Here is a 21251-nt window from a genome sequence, read left to right as displayed (position 1 = left end):
AACAGTATTTCCAGTATAAGTCATCAGTAGAAAATAAGCTGTTTTTGTTTTTCCAAAAGGTTTTCAACTTGTATCTGGACATTTTTTGGTTCAATTTAGTTGTAAAATATCAGCTCACTTTTCATTCACAGAGTTATTTTTTTTTTGGAAACCATTCAACTTAAATATTATTAGAATTTGTAAACCAATCATAATAATATATTATAATAGTAATATATAGTATCTCAATCGTGCACCTTTAACTTTTAAACCTCATGCTTTTATTTCATATTCTCAACTATCCAGGATGTCCTGTAAGTGTGTCTGATTGTAGGCAAGTTCACAGTAATTTAATTAGCTGCTTATACAAATTCTGGTAAAAAATAAAAAAACACCTCCAGTGCCATTCTGAATACATATTATAAGTGAACTGAACTACTATGCATCTACATCTGAGATGTTGTTTGTGAGTAGATAAAAATAGCCGTGAGTGTGTGTAAACCGAGCAGCACCATTCACTGAACCGCTGGAGCTGCCCGTGCATTTTATATATGTACTTAAACACAGCATTTTGTGATTCACAGAGCTATTGCACATCTTCAAGTGGCTTTGATTAAAATTCACGAGTCATATGAACTACTTTAATTGTGTTTTTATGGTTCTTTTATGTCATTTTTTGAGCTTGACAGTAACGAACATGACTAACACACAGTATCTGATTTGGATCGGGCTAGTTGAATAATACCTGATTCGTCTAAAAGCTTCAGTATCGGAGCCGATACCGATCCAGGTATCTGATCGGTGCATCCCTACTTACATTTGCACATGTTTATGTACAGAATGAAAAGGGTGAGAGAACACAGCACTGGGGTGAGCCAGTAGAAGAACATGATGAATCTGATAAAATGCCGTTTACTTTCACTCTTTGCGTTACAATATATACATTTGTCAGAAAATCTAATATCCAACCCACCAAATTGTGACTCAACTCAAAATGCTCTGACATCCTAAATGGCTAATATGTAGCATTGGATGGTGTTAAAGGCTGAGGAAACGTCAATAAATAACAATCTAGCATGTGTTTTATTCCCCTCTAGATGTTTAAACAAAAGTTTAAGTAGAGTGATTGTAACATCCTCAACTCCTCTGTGTGTCCTACAGGCAAATTGCATAGAGTCAAGTGCATGCTCGGTTTCCCTGGCAAGCTCTGTCTTCACAAGCTTTTCAAAGGTTTTCATTACAAGAGAAGTGAGGGTAACCGGCCTGAAGTCATTAAAAGCTTTTGGACTACTACCTTTAGTAGAACCGGGGTTATGACAGCCTGCTTCCACAGGTTAGGTACACATTGTAGGTTTAGAGACATATAAAAAATATCATAGAAGATAGAACTTAAATGCCTTGCGTAAGATTTCAGTAATTTGCCACTGATATTTTCGGGACCAAGGCTCTTATTTATCTTTAGAGAAAGGAAGGACTTAACAACTTCTTTCTGCTCTAGGACGAAGTGGTGGCTATCTTTAAGTTTACATCTAAGTCGCTCGACTTCATCCCTAAAGTCAAACTGATCAAATTTCTGATAGAATTTATTAAGAGCGTTGGCAAATTCACTATTTGACCTAAAGCCATCCATAGTAATGTTGGTTCTATTCTTGCTTTGCTGTATGCCTACGATTGTTTTCATGCCAGACCAAGCTGAGGCAAGGTTCACAGTGAGATCAGTCTGGAAAAAAGCTGTGCTAAAGAAGCACAATTTATGATAACGTTATCAGATTATATTGCTCATTTAAAATACATTATTTTGATTGTAATCTTGACCAACCGCTTGAGATTTCAGTCTTTCCACATTCAAATAGATAGGAGCAGTTCACTTGTGCTGACACCAGTAAACTATGTTTCATTCTGGTCATAAAACTGTATATTGCATAATCTTTTGTAAAAAAAGTACATTCTTGTCTTAATGATAATGGAATTATTTAACAAACAGTGCGAGTAATTGCTTATAATCTTATAATACTTGCATGGTATTTTGACTTGTCTGCTTGATCTACTTGCCATTGTTGTGATCCTTTGCAACCTGTGTTAACCATCAACACTAATAAAGAATGTACTGATGTGCTTGAAATTAAAGTCTTATTGTACAGTTATGTTTGATTTGATCTGAGTGAGTTTGCACTAGGCCCCTGAGCGCTGATGAGCATTTTAAAGACTTCAGAGGCTGCGGGGTGCTGAGAGGACTCATGACCCGAACTTTGTCTCCATCTGCATTCAGTCCTGTCTCCATGCTTCCCCATCTGCAAGTTTACTGGCCTGTGAACAACAGGGAAACCTTTCTGTTAGATGAACTAAAGAGTTTTTAAAGCTCACTTTAAAATTAGATTGAAAAGCAGCCAAAATCACCCTGGCAGGGTTTTAAATGCAATAGTCCTTCATTTGATTTTGGGATAGTTTCATTTGCGCTTGATCTGTTCAAGCTATGCACTTGGCCTTCATTTAAATGTCATTGTATGCTTATTGCCATAGCTAGCGGTTTCTTTAGAACTTGCATGGCTGTATATTGGTCTTGGAGATGAGGCCAAGAATCCACAGAGCTTGTTAGAATATATGTCCATTGAATAAAGAAGAAACTTATTCAAAAGTTTTTGTTATCAAAAAAATAAACTTGCAAAATAATGAAAATGAAGCACACAAAGCTGCTGACACTGTTAGAGTAATTGTCCGTCAAAGTTTTTTTTTTGTGAAGAAAAGCACAAAAATGTAAACAACAAAATAATTGTTTCCATTCACTAAAATAAATGACAAAAACTTGCAAAAGAATGAAAACTAAACGGCAACTGATGTGTAATACTGTGTGCCCATGGCGATATGAATGAAAAAACTATATAATTGCTATAATTTTAAATCTACTTTATTAGTCAATTTGGTATTACTTTGAGTGATGCACTTTTGATACAAATTTCTGTGTAGCATGTGTAATCTTGAGCACCAATACAGTATTTGTAGTGCAGTCCTAAAAGGCAAGAAAACTAATTAAATATGCAAAGTCAATAAAAACAAAAATTATTTTATTTTATAAAATAAAATGACAGTATTTTTAATATTAAACTATTTGTAAAATATAATAAAAACCAAAATACAAAATTAAATAAAAATAAACGTGTTTTTTTTTTTTTTTATTTGTAGTGAAATATTTTAAATGTTTTAAATATTTTTTTGAAATATATTTGTTTATTTGTATTTATTTTTTACAACCTGAGATTTACCACATTGCTGTACGCTGAGACAAAGACACAAGGTGTAGCTTGTTGGTCTGTTTCAATGCCAAAGTTGTTTTGACATCAATTCAAAATGTCTGATTCCTAAAGTCAACTGCCCTGTCTGCCTTCTACTTTTGATCAAAGTCTCTGTTTATGAGTTCTGAGAAACTCTTTAAATTCTGCAAACCACAGATCTGCTAGCATTGAATATAGTGCATGTTCATTATAATGGGCTCTGATGGAAATATCAGTTTTACATTTCAACATTCCCATTGCAAATAGAATTGAATAGAAGAACAAGAACAACAGATGGAATGGCCCCCAAAGAGTCAGTCTGGAATTACATGAAGAGACAGAAACAATTGAGACAGCCTGCATAGATAGAAGAACTGTGGCAAGTTATCCTAGAGGCTTGGAACATCTGCCAGCATTCAAGGAAAAGTGTCCAGGCATAGGAGAATTGGTGCTGTTGTCAAAGGCAAAGGTTGTCACACAAAATATTTATTTAGCTAGTTTTGTTTACTGGACTTTGTTTGACGTTAATTGATAAATAAAAACTATTTATGGCATTATTTTTGAAGACAGCGCCTACAACTTTGACAAAATACTGTACATATAAATACAGCCTAAGTGTATCAATGTGAATTTTAGGAAGCAATATTAAAAATGCAGTCATGACAATAAATAAAAAGCCTAATAATGTGAATTGTGTAAGCTTGTAAATGGGCTTTCTGTTGAAATTTGTTAGCTGATTTCTGTTGGCAGGTTCTTGACAAAGCCTCTTTTGAAAAGTGCTTATTTTATTAATGTGGATAAAAGGAATCACTTTTTCTTTCAAAGGTAAAGTGCACAATTTCTTAGCCTATTGTGACTCTTTTCAAAGAGATTTCAAACAATAGCCCCACTACAAAATCACACTATTGGTTAAGTTTTGTTATGTTGGGCTGGTCAGGATGCACAACAACAAAGCAGTGCCAGAATGTTCACAATTTCCTGGAAAAGCAACCAACAAATGGCTTACTTACTCGCCTTCATGTTGTCGTAGGACTTTTTTTTTTTTTGGCATGTGCTACTCCCAAAATTAGTACAGAGCAGGTGGTAAGTAAGTTTGAGAATAATGGTAGTTCTCTGCCCACTGGCTCTGCAAGAATAGACCTGTCAATGGGACTGAGGGTTTGTGTTGTTGGCTCAGGGGACTCACTGCAGACAATTGAGCTTTCCAAAGCCCAACTTCTGGGCTCTCCAATGCCCACTCAGCATTTTCTCTGAGGCGATAACTCTGCATTACCCCAAACCAATGAGTAACTATTAAACTTTTTGGCAAATGTGTTACCATTAAGCTAAGAGTTGGAACAAAAATGTGTGGATTTCGGTGAGACTGATATCTTCTGCATTTTATCACCTTGAGAGAAGACAGGTAGTCCTGACAGACACTGAAGTCTTTCTCTAGCTTTTGTATTCTCTTTTCTTATCTGTGTCTGTCTTAGTCTTTGTTCTTTTCTCTGTCTGTGTCTCTTGGAGTCATCATTCATTTCAAGATTGATACATTCAAAGATCAGAGAGAAAAGAACAGATAACAGATGTTTTAGGGTAAAATGTGTCAAATGTTTTTGTTGTCTGGACCTTTTAACTTGTTATTAAAATGTATTAATCATACATTAAGTAGAATACACCTTTTCTGTGATGGATATATTTTTCAGTATTTGTTTGTCAGATGATGAATCCTCAAGAAAACTTCCTGAAGTTCTTGAATTCAAAATGATGAAGATTTGTGAAATTAATGAAGTGTACGCACACATATTTCAGGTGTAATGAAAACACATGAATCATTTTGCTTGATGGTTACACAACTTGACATTTTTAAGAGTCAACATGAGTACAAAGATTACAGAACATTTGCAGTTTAAACTACAAACAAAATCTCAGATGTAGAAGCTTAATTGTTCGGTTCGCTTATAACATGCATTGACAATAGCACTGGAGAAGTATTTCACCAGATTTTGAATAAGAAACCAATTAAACCTCTGTTAACTAGCCCCCATAAAGACACTTACAGGACTTCTTAGATTGTTCCGACTGTCAAAATATAAGCCAGAGGGTTATAAAGTTAAAGGTGCATGACTGAAATGTATTAATGTTGTATTATAAAATTTTACTGGAATTCAAATACAACTGTGTGAATTAAAAGTGGACTGATATCTTACAAAGTGAACAAAAATAAGAAATCAGAATTCTTTAAAGTTCAGATACAATTTGAACAAATTGGTATCGTCCGATACTGAGATTTTTAGGTATGGGATCGGAGGAATCTATCGTTAGTTTAAACTAGATTTTTCTTTATCATCTTGGAGACATATTTATTTGTCACTATTCAAATAACCAGAAATATGTGTCCCTCTCTTAATATCACAGGTTTGGGAAATTTCCTCTGGGGAGATGCTCCTCTCCATCCTCTTTGATGTTGGTATCATGTCAGTGACCTTTGACCCATGCGAGTATTTCCTGTTCTGTGGAGGGAGTGACGGCAATATTTTTCTGGTGTCTCTCTGCAGCACGGTAAGCACTGCAGTGTTTTTAATACTGGAAATTCTAGGTTTATTCTGAAAGCTGCCCAATAAGATTTTTTTAATAGAGTTATTGCCACAGTTGTACAGCTGTTTATGAGACATTTAATTGGCTTGTAGTACATAGATGAGCAGCCAGTTGGTGGTTTCATTAGCAAAAATGCACCCTGTCTTATCGTCCAACATTAGAGATAATAACAGCCACTTTATCTGGTCTTCCACTTGGTTGCGATTAGATATAAATAGTGTCAAGTAGGGTTGGCACAATACCAAAATTTCAATAGTCCATACCAATGCTTGTGAAAATTCATGATACCAGAGCAAAAACAAATATGTTATTATATATACTTATACATAGTATACCTGTATATTCAGAAAATATTCAGACCCCTTCATTTTCTTCACATTTTGTTATGTTGCAGCCTTATGCTAAAATGCTTTAAATATTTTTTTTTCCCCACATCAGTCTGCACTGTATACCCCATAATGACAAAGCAAAAACCAGATTTTTGATAACTGCAAATGTATTAAAAATAAAAAAAACTGAAATATCACATTGACATAACTATTCAGACCCTTTGCTATGACACTATATAGATTTATCTCAGGTGCATCCCATTTCTCTGGATCATATATGAGATGTTTCTACACTTTTATTGGAGTCCACCTGTGGCAAATTCAATTGACTGGACATCAGTTGGAAAGGCACACACCTGTATATATAAGGTCTCACAGCTGAAAATACATATCAGAACAAAAAAATCCTATGAGGTCAAAGGAACTGCCTGCAGAGCTCAGAGACAGGATTGTGTCGAGGCACAGATCTGGGGAAGGCTACAAAAATGTTGGCTGCATTGAAGGTTCCCAAGAGCACAGTGGCCTCCATAATTTTTAAGAAGTTTGGAACAACCAGGACTCTTCCTAGAGCTGGCCGCCTTGCCAAACTGAGCAATCGGGTGAGAAAGACCTTGGTAGAGAGGTGAACAAGAACCCGATGGTCACTCTGGTTGAGCTCCAGAGATCACGTGTGGAGATGAGAGAAACTTGCAGAAGGAAGCTTTATGGTAGAGTGGCCAAACAGAAGTCTCTCCTCAGTGCTAGACACAAAAAAGCACCAAAAGGATTCTCAGACCTTCCAACAGGACAATGACCCTAAAAACACAGCCAAGACAACACAAGAGTGGCTTAGGTACAACTCTCTGAATGTCTTTGAGTGGCCCAGCCAGAGCCCAGACTTGAACCCAATCAAACATCTCTGGAGAGACCTTCAAATGGCTGTCCACTGACTGTCCCCATCCAACCTTACAAAGCTTGAGGATCTGCAGAGAAAAATAGCAGATAATTCCCAAATCCAGGTGTGCAGAGCTTGTCGCATCATGCCCAAAAAGACTTGAGGCTGTAATCCTTGCCAAAGGTGCTTCAAATAAGTACTGAGTTAAGGGTCTGAATACTTATGTCAAAGTGATTTTTGAGTTTTCTCTTATTAATACATTTGTATAGTTTTAAAAAATCAGTTTTTGTTTTGTCCTTATGGGGTATGGAATGTAGATTGATGTGAAGTTAATAATAATTCAAAGCACTTTAGCATAAGGCTGCATATCAAAATGTGAAAAAAATGAAGGGGTCTGAATACTTTATGAATTCACTATATATAACACTGCTTCAAGTTTTTCCAGGAATAATTCAAGTAAACCATTAATAGTAATGAACATTACTAACTGTTTAATATGAATGAAATAACAGACAACGGCAGGTCTATTATGCTGCATTTATACTGCATGGTCTAATGATACATCAGCTGTTCACATTAACAATACATTACCGACTGGGACATTATTACCTCAGCAAGATGAGCATTTTGACCAACAAAATAAATGTTATGTTTCCTGCAAGTAGCAGCATTACAGTAAGGTCCAAGTGCTCTTTACAGAGCTCAAATATGTATGTTAGCATTGGAAACTGCACAAATTGAGTCGGTATTCAAAACTTTAGAATCAACTTGGCACCGAAGTACCTGTATTTTTGACATCCCAAGTGCCAAGTAATTTTTCATCAAATATTGATTTAATTTCTTTTGGTGAAAAAGTTGCTTACCATTGTGATCCACTTGCATTATATGTCATATGCCTTATCTGCACTGCTGAGAAATGTGTGATATTTATTTTTTTTTTTTAAATGTTGTATTTATTTATTGTTTGTTGTTTGGATGAGCTGTCCATTTCAGTCCAGATCAGGGCTCTTTAGAGAAAAGCGCTCTGTTTTAAAGGCAAAAATGGATGTGAAATGTATTTGTTTCTTTGCACTCCTGCCTCATCTCAAAGGAATGAAACGCATCCAGGTGTCATGGCATTGTCAGCTTTACTTAAAGTCAGTGTATTCTTTGCTGGATCATTGGAAGTCGGTTATTCCCCAGCATGTGCTTTTGCTTTGAGAGGGTATGAGGACCTGGGTCAGCTTAAGAGGAAACATCCACGTATATCTACGATCCATTGAAGACCCAATGAGTATAAACGGAGCGTTGCAGCAATACGAATTCTATAGCTTCAGAATTGTAATATCGAAATAATTCATTCGTTATTCTAGGTGAATACATGTCTTAAAGAAGCTTTACAATTTAAAAGCCTCAGTGAACAAGCCGAAGGTGATGGTAACATGAAAAACTCCCTGAAATGGTTCTTGGACTTGGCAGTAGCAACCTGTCTGATCAGCACTTAATAAAAAGATTTATCTTACAGTGCTTGCCATATTATAATTATAAGTATTCCAGAGCTTATATTGAATAATTACAAATTTAATTATATATACTTTAGGCAAAAAATATAAATAAATGAAGCAAGCTAAAGCAAGCTTCTTTATCACTGTTGCCCACACTTAGGTTTAGGGATGCAAACTTAAATTTTGGCACATTAGTCCTCCCACACCGTTTGTGTTGCAGACATGAATGATACCTCATATTATGCAGCTTGTTGAACAGAGATGATCGGTCACTTTGGTATTACTTTGAAGTGATCTACCTTACACCGATATCCGATCCAAATCCGAGACCTGGCTAGGAATGGGGAATTTCAAGTAATTTTGTTGTTGAGTGCTCTAAAACACACAAAAAAACCTGATTACTCTTAATTAAAATTCTCTTTAAAAATAACATGTATAGGAATGTATACTCTACATGAATCTTACATTTTGTTTAATTCACATATATTACCAAGAATGGCTTCAGAATAAGATAACTTAAAAAAAACTATGCTTTTTTTCGGGGGGAAACATTTTAAATCAATAATATGCATTAATAAAAATGGAAAGCAAAATATATTTTTTTTAAATCGTTGTCCCTTGGAGGCAGACGAAAACTGAAGAATTCTACACAGAATGACTTAAATACAGAATCTACACTGATATTCTCCTGAGCAATAAAGATATTCAGACTGGTGCCAACAAATTTGAGTTTCTCACATCTGGCAAATCTTTACTGCCATAAGAACAGTGAGGAATCATGGAAAAGGCACAGTGAAACTCCTCTGTCTTCGTTATTAATCAGATAAACCCCCACCTTAACTCATCACATGATTGGCCATTTGCTGAAAGACTATGCTTCTATGAAACCCATAGAAATTCATTGTTCTTCAATATAACCAACTCTCTACACTTAAAATTATTATACTAATCATGAGGCATGTTTCCGGCTCACCAGCTCACTTGAAGCTTAATTCCTGAACATTTGACATGGACTTTGGACTTTTCTTATTTCTTATATTCATTATAACTGAATTATAGCTGCAATGTAATAAGAAAGTGTTTTGTGTGTAATTGATTGTCTCTTAAATTCCAGAATGATGGTAATTTTCTTATGAAATTCATGATTAAAATGTTCAGTTTTTGAGTGGCAAACTGACAAACCTTAGAACAAAGGTCATAAATTAATTATCTTGAGGGGAAGACACTTTGACCATAGTCCCTCTGATAGGCTTAGGGCCTCTTTGGGGTATGAACAAACGACCAGCCTGGACATCCCCTCTCTCTCACTTCTGTACTCTATGGCCTTCACTCTTTGAACTCTGTCCTGGGAAGTCCCAAGTTATCCCTTGAGGGAGTTCTGGCCTCCGGGGCTTTGCTTGGTCATTCCGTCACCCATCAATTGAACCAAACAAATGCCTACTGGAACTAAAGGACTTTAAGAACTTCACACGCCAAAAAACACACGCAACGCAAGTACAGACCTCCAGACTTTCGCTGAAATCTGGTGCTTTAATATAATTTGAGTAACCCGATCTCAAATCACGGCATACTAAATTAAGTTCTCAGGGTTTGCTGAAGGCAAGGTCTATAGACTCCATAAAGTAAATTTTTCTGTTACAGATGACTTTCCATTAATTTTTTTTGTCAAAGCTCACTTACTAACCCTTTATGTTTGTTTGTCTTATGTGTTAGTTTAGTTGTTTGTTGTAGCTTAGTTAAAGAGATAGTTCACCCAAAAATGAAAATTCTCTCATGATTTACTCGCCCTCATGCCATCCCAGATGTGTGACTTACTTTCTTCTGCAGAACACAAATGAAGATATTTAGAAGAATATTTCAGCTCTGTAGGTCTTCACAATGCAAATTAATGTGTGTGAAGATTTTGAAACTACAAAATCCACTTGGCTTACATGGAAACCAATACTTATAGCATTAGGGTAATGCACATACATAAACTCTACATAAAGGCTATCACATTTTTTATTATTTCACTTGTTATTATTCAGAAGAAAAAGTGATAAAAGTTGGCTTTTTATAAAATGTGCTCCGCCTGTGTAAGAGATTTCATGCACACATACACACATGCCGGTCTGATCAGCTTCCGAGTTCGCTTCACATTTTCTTTCCACCAATAAAAGCAGATGCTCATCCATTGGTTTGCTTGACTCCAACAAGAACCGAATGCTAATAGAGCAGAATTGAATAAGAATAAAAACAGTACAAGTATTGCCTCACTTGGCTTTGTTTTAAAACACAGACGCCATCAGAGATTCTAATTAATGAGATCTCGACCTCTGAGGTTTTATTATCGAAGAGAGCATAACAGTCAATTAGTGTGTTACAACCATTTGTAAAATGAACCTGACACCTGCCTGTCGCAAAATTGTCCATTTCTTCTCTTATAACACATTATTTGTATCATAGTAAACTCCACACATTGTTCATTTCTTAAGGATTGTTAATTGTAAAACATGTGGACAGGTGGTCAATTCATGGACAGGTGGTCAATTCAGTTCATTAAGTGTTGAGCTGTTGACTCAAAAAAGCAATTCATTCAGCAAGCTGAAACTTCTCCATAGATATCCATTCAAAAAGAACGGCCTGTTGTCTCTTCACCAGTATACCACCCATAGAATGTTTAGGGGAGAGCAACGTTATGCTATTTTACGCTAAGCTTGTTGGCTCCTTATTAGAAGGGACCTGCTATTACATCATCTTCTCTCACTCAACAAATCAACACATCCACAGCGCACCCCAGTGGTCTCAATTGTAAATGAGAGATTTGGTGAGAGATTCAGAGGGAAAACTGTGTAATTCAGCACTGCTCACAGCAGGAAAATGTGGAAAATAAAATGAATTTTGATTTTCGAGTAATGTAAAGTATTCCTAAGCTCATTCTGGAAAAAGCAAAACATACATTATTTGTATGTATGTGAGTGTATGTCTGTGTGTATGTTTCTGGATAAACTGAGGTGAAACGGTATACTACTCATTCTAACTCTATTCTAATACATCATCAATCATAATTTTTAAACATTAATCAGGGCATTAATGAGCTTGTAATGACATTACAAATTTTCAGCCATTCTCCGCACGTCTGGATTCTCAGCCAGCCTTATTAGTCTGCAGGGTTTCCTGATTTATTTATTTTTTCATGTCTCTAAAACCTTTCAAGATGTTCAAAAGCTATTCAATGATTGACTCAAATCTCTTTGATCTCTGAGGCTGGTCTTTACATTCCTCAGTAATTTTAGTGTACTTTTATAAAAGTTGATTTCACAGTAAGACTAATTGTTGATATATAGTAAGTACTTGGGGATTTGGAACTTACCGTCCTGAACTCAATCCCAAAAATCGGCCTCAATCTTCAAGCTCTGACTGGTTTAGACACTTTCCTTTGAACAATTGCCAATTGCCGCTCAGGACAGCCCAATGTGTCTCTTTAGTGTTCAGTGATTAGATTTCATGCCAAAAATGAAGGCAAGCATCACTGTTACTATTGCTTTATTTTCTGGGAATTTTGAAAGAATTCAGGTTTACATCTGATCACTCGGCCACACTGAGTTGATTTGACGCATCTGTTAACTCTTAGTTAATCTAGAGTAATACTATTTTCATGGCCATCGAACATAATATCACCAATATGTTGAAATATTGTTTGAGCACAGAGCGCAGATCTTTTAAGAATCAATTGACGAGATATTCAGAATATACCACAGTCAATTTGTCTGAATACAAACAAGACTTTATTTCTAATCTATAACATAAACTAAACTAACGCACAAAGACAAACATAAAACAGGTTGGTGAGTGAGCTATAATAGAAGGCAAATTAAATGGTCTGTAACAGAGAAAATGGAGCTTTATGGTGTCTCTGGAACATGCCCTGGACCATCAATACTTCATGTTGTATGCCTTGATTTGCAATCGGGTTATCCAAAGTATTTAAATAAAACACCAGCACTTTCTAGCAAAAGTCTGGAGGTGTACTTGAGTTTCGCTGCATTTCCTTGCATTGCTTTGGTTCTTTGGCTAGGTGAGTAGAAAGTTCTGATTCTTCCGTCGATGTTTTGGACCTCTGTTAAGATCATGGACGCCGGGTAGTTCGGTGCTGGGATGATTAGGCGGGGCTTTGAAGCGAGGCATGCCGCAAGGAAGACTCGTGACTCCTCATCATGTGTTTTCGAGGAGGGGTTTGTCTGATCTTTTAACCCTATTCTGTCTGGTCACACCCCGAAGAGGCTCTAAGCCAATCAGAGGCAGCTTTTCAGATACCATGTAATCATCTCTCTAGCCCTTCTTCTGAAGGTGATTAATGAGTATTTGTTCTTAAGGTTTGTCAGTTTTGCTGCTCAAAAGTGAACATCCTTTATCGTGAATTTTATATAATGTAATCAATGTAAGAGACATAACATCTAAAAACAGGCAAGCATTTACATATGAACCAAGACATACTCTTTATGGTTACTTCAATACACATTAACATTTGAATATACATTATTATACATTGTATAATTGAGCATTATGTGTGCACAAAGTCAGAATAATGCATTATATTATTCTAACCACAGTTAGACATATTAGCATATTAAAATTAGGTTATGTGCATTCAGAAGTGTAGAATGATGATACAATTTGTGTTTTTATAGTGTTATAGAATAGTAGTATGTGTAGAAGTGTTTATAATATATGTATATGCATTGTAAAAACCCAAGAAAAGTTTTTTTGTGCCTTTGGAAGTGATAGAAAAGGACTAGTTTTGGTCCAGCTAAAGAGAGTTTTCAAAAGTTCAGTTCAAGTGAGATTCTGTTCAATCTCTCTGTCTTGGATGAATTTTAGCATGTGAGGATTATACTGATCATCATCTCTTCCCTTTAGGGTGAGGGTCTCCTTGCTGAGATGGCCAAGATGGCCGTATCAGTCATGTGATGACCATTAACATGAGGCTTTACTGGTCTTATCACAGGAAATAAAAGGGGGTGTAAAAGGCAGCTTTCTGCTGTCCAGTTACATTGGCCAGATGCAGGTCAGCTCAGACTCCTTGGCACCAGTCTGAATTTCTGGCTTCTTAATGCTTAGAGGAATTTCCCAGAATTATAGGTCATCTTGGTGTAATTCTGTCTTAATTCTTAATTTCCTTCTGCCTGGCTGCTGAGATCCTAGAACTATTGTTGTCCTCAATTCTATTTATTATGTAATTTTGACATTATTTAATTCTGTACAACCATTACTGACCTTAACCATTATATTTATTATGTAATTCTGACCTGCTACAATTCTATTACATACTTCATTGACATGTTCCCCCATCTACAAGAGCTGAATTAGCCTCTATGCGGTTTCATTCAGTTTATTTTTTTCAGTGATTAATTAGGGTATTAAGACACTTATTGACAAATTTATGAATGCATGAATTTCATTGCATTAGTTAATAAATTATAAAACAAAGTGGAAAACAAATATCACCATACACTTTCTCAGCACCAAGTTTACTTTTTTGTTTTGTCATTTTTACATTCACTTTTATCCATGTGCTCCAAATTTTTAGGGTGAAACAGTACATCTCATGGAAGTACTGTCCACTCCCGCCTTCAATTTATACAGGAAATATAATCCTGCTCTGCATGAAATCTAATTGTGTCCCATGGGTTCTGTGGGAATTCCGCAGGAATTCATACCTCTAGCGCAAGTGTCCAAATATTTTTTGACCTTCCATCCAATTATTTGAATTATGTTTCCCAAAACAATTTCCTAGAATATTTCCTCAATATATATAATTTATCACAGGATCAGTGCAGTGTCTGCCTGTATTAATGTGTAAATCTGAATATGAAATGCACACATTTTCTTCTAAAAGGGCCAGAGATCTCCTCCCAGCTTAAGCTCTTCCTGTCATGTATTATTGATGATCCTTATTGCAACCATTTTAAAGAGGTGATGTAATGATTTGAGTCAGCAGTGTTCTAGTCCAGGCCACCATGCATCTCCTACATCCTCTTTTTTTAATTAATGCCATTAAGTCGATCGATCAGGCCGTTTAGGAGACAGTCGGGGCTAAATCCCCTGTTACCTAATGGACTATGCAGGACAGAACATGGCTGTGTGTGTACCTGGACTGTAAGCTAATTTACTTTGGTCGAACAATTTCTTAGGCCACATACACACTGGACTGACAAACGCATTTTGAGTCGGGAGTTTTGTGTGTGTACAGAATGCAGGAGTCACTAACAAAAATATGATGGTTGACACTGACTATAGTGATAACCTAAGCAACGTTTTGGTGTCTTGCATCTGAAAACAAGAAACTTGAGAACTGTACCACAAAGCCAGTTTAGGTTGCATTTATAAGCTTTCAGCAGTGTGGTAGACCAGACCACTGTGAGTCCCACATTGCATTACCCATTCATACACACATTCATACACCAGTGTACCATAACAATTTGTTGTCAACTGCATTTTGTTTGTTACTTTTTCATACCTTTCATCATGCCTGTGCTGTCAATAAACACAATGTCAACACAAAATAGTACTATTGTGCTTTGAGTTTTCTAACACTGATTTCAACTAGCAATTAAAATCATGTACACTATCATATGAAGGATAGATGGTATGTACACACAACTAATGTAAAAAAGTTTACTTATAACTTTGAGGTAAAGTATTTTTTTTAGTGCATAGTGCAAACAGTGAAGCTTTTAAAAGGTGCAAACAAGGCAGTGCAAATAGGGAAGTAAACCATTTTAAAGTAATGAACAAGTGAACGATTTACAATGGAAAATATTTTTTTTGGTTTATATTAATTTGTGGACATTGGTTCCACACAATGAAAATTTGTTTCTTTAATTTGAAATTAAAATGTTGGCCCTACTCAAATACTTTGTGTAGTGAAAACCTAAATGAGTTGAGTTAACCAAACATATCTGATCTGTTCAGATAACTAGCTAGTAACAAACACATTAGCATATTATATATTTTTGTAGTATATGACAAGTATGTTGCTGTTGAGGTTTTGATCCCAAGTCAGTATAATTGCCAATACATTGTTTAATGTTGTGATCATCAAAGCCTAACTTGAGATGATCCGATATTATTTGTACATCTTCTCACTTCTGGTTGACTTATAAAACTCATGCAGATTTTTTTCACACAGCAGCATCTGTCCATATATCCATTTCAATTTGAAAAACCTAAAATGGCAACAACTCTGTTTCCTTAGAGACGTTTTTAGAAATGTTTTATTTGCATTATAGTAATATTTCTTTCTCTCCTTTGCTCTTTCTCTCTTTCTTTCCTGCTTGGCAGAGTTTAAGCCGAGATAAAGCCTTCCAGTCGGACAACAACGGCAATCAGGTGTTCAAAGGACACAGGTGAGGTTCTCTATGCTTTGATATGGCCCATGTGTTTGTCCTCGGTCATTACCTAAGGAAAAGTCTTGCATCTGTGAACTGCTGCCCAAAGTTCAGTCGATAAAAGGAAGAAAGGGAGAAAGTTTCAGCCCAAGAACTTCTGAGTTCTGCTTTGGAATGGCCTCATTTGGATTACATTTCTTCTCTTTCTATTCTTTGTGTTGAAACTGTGCCTGTGAGCCAGTGCGGGCAGGCGGTGTAATTACTGCCTCAATTTGCTGTGGTGTTGGAGGCTGCCAACATGGGCCCCTGTGCCATGAGTTTTCTGGGTGCGCACAGCGAGGATAGCATAATGGATGGCTCCTGGTGGCAGAAAGGGTGTGGTTTTTGTGTTGTTCTTTGTATCTTTAAGAAACACCTGCTATTGTGTCTCTAGAGCACAGATGTTCAACACATGGAAAATTAAGTTTATAAAGTTTATTTTAGATATTTTTTTTTGCAAACATGCTTTGTACTGTTCTGTTTACTTTTTTATAAATGGGTAGATGACACATAACATTAGTTTTCCACATACATTGAGGATGTAACGTTGGCACACTCAGACTTAAATTTAGATAATTGACTTCCCGCAGCAATAGTTTCAGTTAGAGCATCTTTTCTAATCTTTTGTATAGTAGAGTTAACATGGTCATCATCACACATTTACTTGCATTTGATGAGTGACAGAAATTATGCAGAATTTTTCAAAAGCCCAAAACTTATTTATTTTCATAGATTTTCAATGTGTTCTCAGACTGTATTCATAGGGTATATTTTTTGGTATTTTAACGTCTTTTTTTACCAATTTAATTACTTGTGCACCCATGGCGTGACAAGGATTTTAAAATATAAATATTCCATGCATTAAAAGGGGTCATGTCATGCATGTTGTTTTTATTTCCTTAAGGTTAAATCATGCCCACTGTTATGACTGGCTAACATTAAAAGCAGACACCCTCTTGCCATTACATGTGTGGAACTGTATTTTCCAAGAATGAAAGTATTAAAACTTGCAAGTGTTTTATGAAATTCCCTAAAAGCACTTAGTCCAGGCAATCATTGATATGACGTCTGTGGTCATGAAGTAATTTGAGAGACTGGTGTTGGCCCACCTGAAGGACATCACTGGACCCTTTCTGGACCCCCTTCAATTTGATTATCGAGGAAACAGGTCTGTGGATGATGCAGTCAACATGGGATTGCATCATGTCCTGTAACATGTGGACCGACCAGGGACATATGCAAGGATCTTCTTTGTGGACTTCAGTTCAGCTTTCAACACAATCATCCCAGCTATTTTCCAGACTAAATTAAACCAACTCTCTGTTCCCACCTCTATCTGTCAGTGAATTCCCAGCTTTCTGACAGACCAGGCAGCAGCTAGTGATACTGGGGAAATTCACTTTCATCACCTGTACGATCAGCACTGATACCCCCACGGATGTGTGCTCTCCCCTACTGTACACCAACGACTGCATCGCCAAGGACCACTCTGTCAAGCTCCTGAAGATTGCAGACAACACTACTTTCATTGGCCTCATCCAAGATGCCGATGAGTCTGCATACCAGAGGGAGGCTGAACAGATGGCTGTCTGGTTCAGCAAAAACAACCTGGAGCTGAACACGCTCAAAACAGTGAAGATGATTGTGGACTTTAGGAGAACATATCCTACCTCTTCTGCACATTACATTCCCTTTCACTGTATAATAACAGATTGGATTTGTACAAATGCATATTTTTGTGTCTTAATGTGTATTTTTATATAAACTTTATATTCTATTCACTTATTTTTATTCTATTTTTTATTATTTAGATCTTGTTGTTTGTGCACTGGAAGCTTCTGTCACCAAGTCAAATTCCTTGAATGTGTTTGCATACTTGGCAATAAAGCTCATGAACATATGTCCCAATTTATGTGAAGCACACAATCAAACTACAACTGTTGTTCGACTAAAATAACAATTGAAAACTGAACTGTCTGTTTCTCCCCAATACTTATCAGGCATACAAGATTTGGTGATACAATAACACCATTTAAACAGCAAACATTTTCTAGTCAAACACTAGCTGCAAATGTGAAGGGCTTAAAAATTTGAATCATGCTGTAGGGAGAGACTTTTAAGGGACAGATCTACCATCTTAAATGCGCATCCTGTGTCAGGGAATAAGCAATGTTCGCCGGCTGGGGAATCTCCTTTGACCGGGGTGGGGGGTCTCCCTCAATAAATTCATCACTTAAATACGTGAAAATGGGCATCCCAATGCATTCATATCGGCCAAAATGCGGTGCATCATGGCTAATACGAGACAGATGAGAAAGCAGGCAGCCTTACTGCCCTATACTTCATTGTATTTCGTTGACCTCCATGTTCTTCTGCTATTTTTAAATAATTATTTAAATATTTATTTGTGAATAAATATTATGTATATCTTTGGTAAATAACCATGAAATAAGTGCTATCCTCTCCCCATTGAAGTCATAATAATAGTTTAATTTGCATTTAAAATGGCTGACTATACAATGCCTTGCATATCAAGCAAACACAGGCAGATGAAACATTAGAATTACACTTGTTACTCACTGTCGTGTCCAATATTTTTGCCACTGCTACATCTTTCAATAAGTTTCTTTGCAAGATTGAATCCTTGGGTCTCAGAAGAATCCATCCATGAATCCAAAAAATCCTAACATTTATTCCCATCTTGATGCATTCAGGAACTTAGTTTGAATTAGTCACTTGTATTAGTCACGTATGTTGTGGAGGCGGGGACTATTAAAGAGTCTCCTATCTTCTATGTCACAAGGGGATTTCAAAACAAGTTGTACGTTTTTATAGCACAATAACCTCTTATATGTGAAAATATCAAGAAAAATGTGTTTCCTCATGACATGACCCCTTTAAAGTAATTTTAAATGAAGTATAGTTTATATCTGGAGCATATATTTTGAAGGCAGACTTGTTGGTTTGTAGATCAAATAACCTTCAAACATGAATTCTTAATAGTGGTAACGTCTTTTCAAACACTTTCTACTGTTAAAGCCAGTTTAACCTCGGCTGTCTCCATTATAACAGTCTGTCTCCTCCTGGACAGAAATCTGGTGACGTGCCTGTCTGTGTCCATGGACGGCACCCTGCTGCTCTCTGGCTCCAATGACGAGACTGTCAGGATGTGGGACATTCAAAGCAAGCAGTGCATACGCTCCATCAACCACAAAGGTGAGCATCAAGCTCTCTCATTCTCTCTCTTTCTCTCTGCTTGATTCTCTTGTATAAAAAGCTGAATCTACTCCAATGCACAATGCCCCCTCTGCCATCTTAACATCCATCAGTGCTCAACCAGGCTCACTGACTGTTCTCTCCTCCCTGGCAGCTGACCAGTCTTTTTGCCTCCCACTCGTGGCTGACGTGCCATTACACAGACACACCTGCGCCTTTTCCAGTTTAGGTGTCTGATCTCTCAAATTTTGGCAGTGACTGACTGGCAGTAAAGCACGAGTGATGAGATTCTGCAAGCTCTGTTGTGGTTCTGATCCGTGAACGCATTTTCTCAGGACTGCTCTCATTTGACAGAAATTCACCCTCCACGGAACACCAAACAACCTCATTTTCCTGTGTGGGTTACCAGGGTTGAGCTTTTTTGGGCTTCTTTCTTTCTGTCAATTATGAAAACAAGGCAAAAGGGAATATGGAAAGAGAAGAATTTGTATCAACCTTGGTATTTGGACATTTGTATGCCACAAATGTTTGAATGTTGATGCATTAAATAACAAAATCAAACCAATGGCAAAATATTTCACAATAAAGTCCTATGTGGTGTTAAATTATAAAACAGATGTACTGTTCAAAATTAAGACAAACTTTTCAAAACTTCCTGGATGCCAAACTTAGTTGAACCTGTCCATAGTGTAGTGATGAACTACATATTTAGTCACTCCACTAGTGCTCCTGTGTGGACCGATATTCAAAAGGTGCCCCACAGTGTGCCTGACACAAAGTGTGGTACCTATCTTTTGAGATTACTGAACTGACTATCCAATAAAAATGACCTTGGGGCCAACAATGACAATTTAAAAATGTCTAAGGCTATTTTCACACAGGCAGAATAGTGATATTTCTTTTTCTGAATATCTAACTTGAATCTGTTTAGATTTTTGTAGTCTGAACAGGACAAAAAAAATAAAACATTTTACAAGCCTGATTTATTTGTAGGTGGTTTGGAATCTGATTAAAATCAGATTGTTGTAAAACACATTTTACGTCTAAACAGCCAGATTTCATGTGCGTTTATATCACACACACACACACACCATCCATTGCACGCAACAGGTTGTTTCTTCAGGTGTTGTGATGAGAAGACATATACTGCATTCCAAACAGCATAAATGATGCCTTCACAGGGCACTTAAAAGGGAAAGCAAAAATGATGGCCATGCTGTAGGATCATTACAAGATAATTTTTATTTTCAATAAAAATTACTTGTCAGTTAAGAATGACCATTTTATACCCTTTTAGCCCTTCAACAAATGATTGATTGCATCACTCAAGTCCAGCTAGAAGGCCTTGACTGGGACGTACCCGCCAAGAACAAATAAATCAATCTGATTGGCTGATGAACCGGACAGTCTGACTTAGTCATTTGCACTGTTGTTGGATTCACTGGAAATTCTGAAGGCTTAACGGGGTGGAGTTCAGACTCGCACGCTGCTTCGGCTAACGAGCTTGGCTTCGGCATGCAATGTGAAACAGGTGTCAGGTTTTGCTTGTAAGCATCAAGGAACAAATTATGATTGGATAAACGTTTTGTTTTCCTCTATTTGTTTGTAGATGAATAAGGAGTGGAAAGCAATTGAAAATAAATAGGCTTAAAGGTGAATGAGAATGAAAGGATGAAACATCATTTTTATTTGGCATGTTAGGCCAGCAGAAGGCTTTGCTGGCCCTAAGAATTCACCACTGAGGTACGGTAACCCAAATCAGCTGTGAGCCACCACAATGCGATAATGTATTGAAGGTCTTGCATGAATACGGGAGGCTTGAGCATTTTACCAGATGCTAGTTCTAAAGAGTCTCGCTTTCTGACCCTTTTATGTTGCAATACAGGGCACAAAGCCTTTAATACGGGAGGTTAAACTGCCCACTAAAATACAGGTACTAAAGGTGTCTTGTATGGGACGCCAGAATTTCGGGCAAAAATATGGGACGTTCTGGCCAAAACAGGACAGTTGTAAACCCTAGCAGCAACAAATACTTCATTTGCCACGTATCCAGTTTTTTAAGCTGTTGTCTATGACATGTGTTATACTGACTTCATGAAAAGCAAGAATAGTGG

At 36.7% G+C, this 21251-nt stretch overlaps 1 protein-coding gene across 1 annotated transcript in view; it reads left to right on the top strand.

The window, feature by feature from the left end:
• The window catches only part of LOC127632911 (WD repeat-containing protein 18), an 80194-nt gene that overhangs the window by 21678 nt on the left and 37265 nt on the right, over nucleotides 1–21251 (top strand). The window contains exons 5-7 of the mRNA XM_052111744.1: nucleotides 5646–5789; nucleotides 15836–15900; nucleotides 19013–19137. Of these exons, the coding sequence (XP_051967704.1) occupies nucleotides 5646–5789; nucleotides 15836–15900; nucleotides 19013–19137 (334 nt within the window). The remainder of the gene's footprint in view (nucleotides 1–5645; nucleotides 5790–15835; nucleotides 15901–19012; nucleotides 19138–21251) is intronic.

The sequence above is a fragment of the Xyrauchen texanus genome, chromosome 39, assembly GCF_025860055.1.
Source record: "Xyrauchen texanus isolate HMW12.3.18 chromosome 39, RBS_HiC_50CHRs, whole genome shotgun sequence".
NCBI lineage: Eukaryota > Metazoa > Chordata > Actinopteri > Cypriniformes > Catostomidae > Xyrauchen > Xyrauchen texanus.
This window is presented reverse-complemented; position numbering and strand designations above follow the sequence as displayed.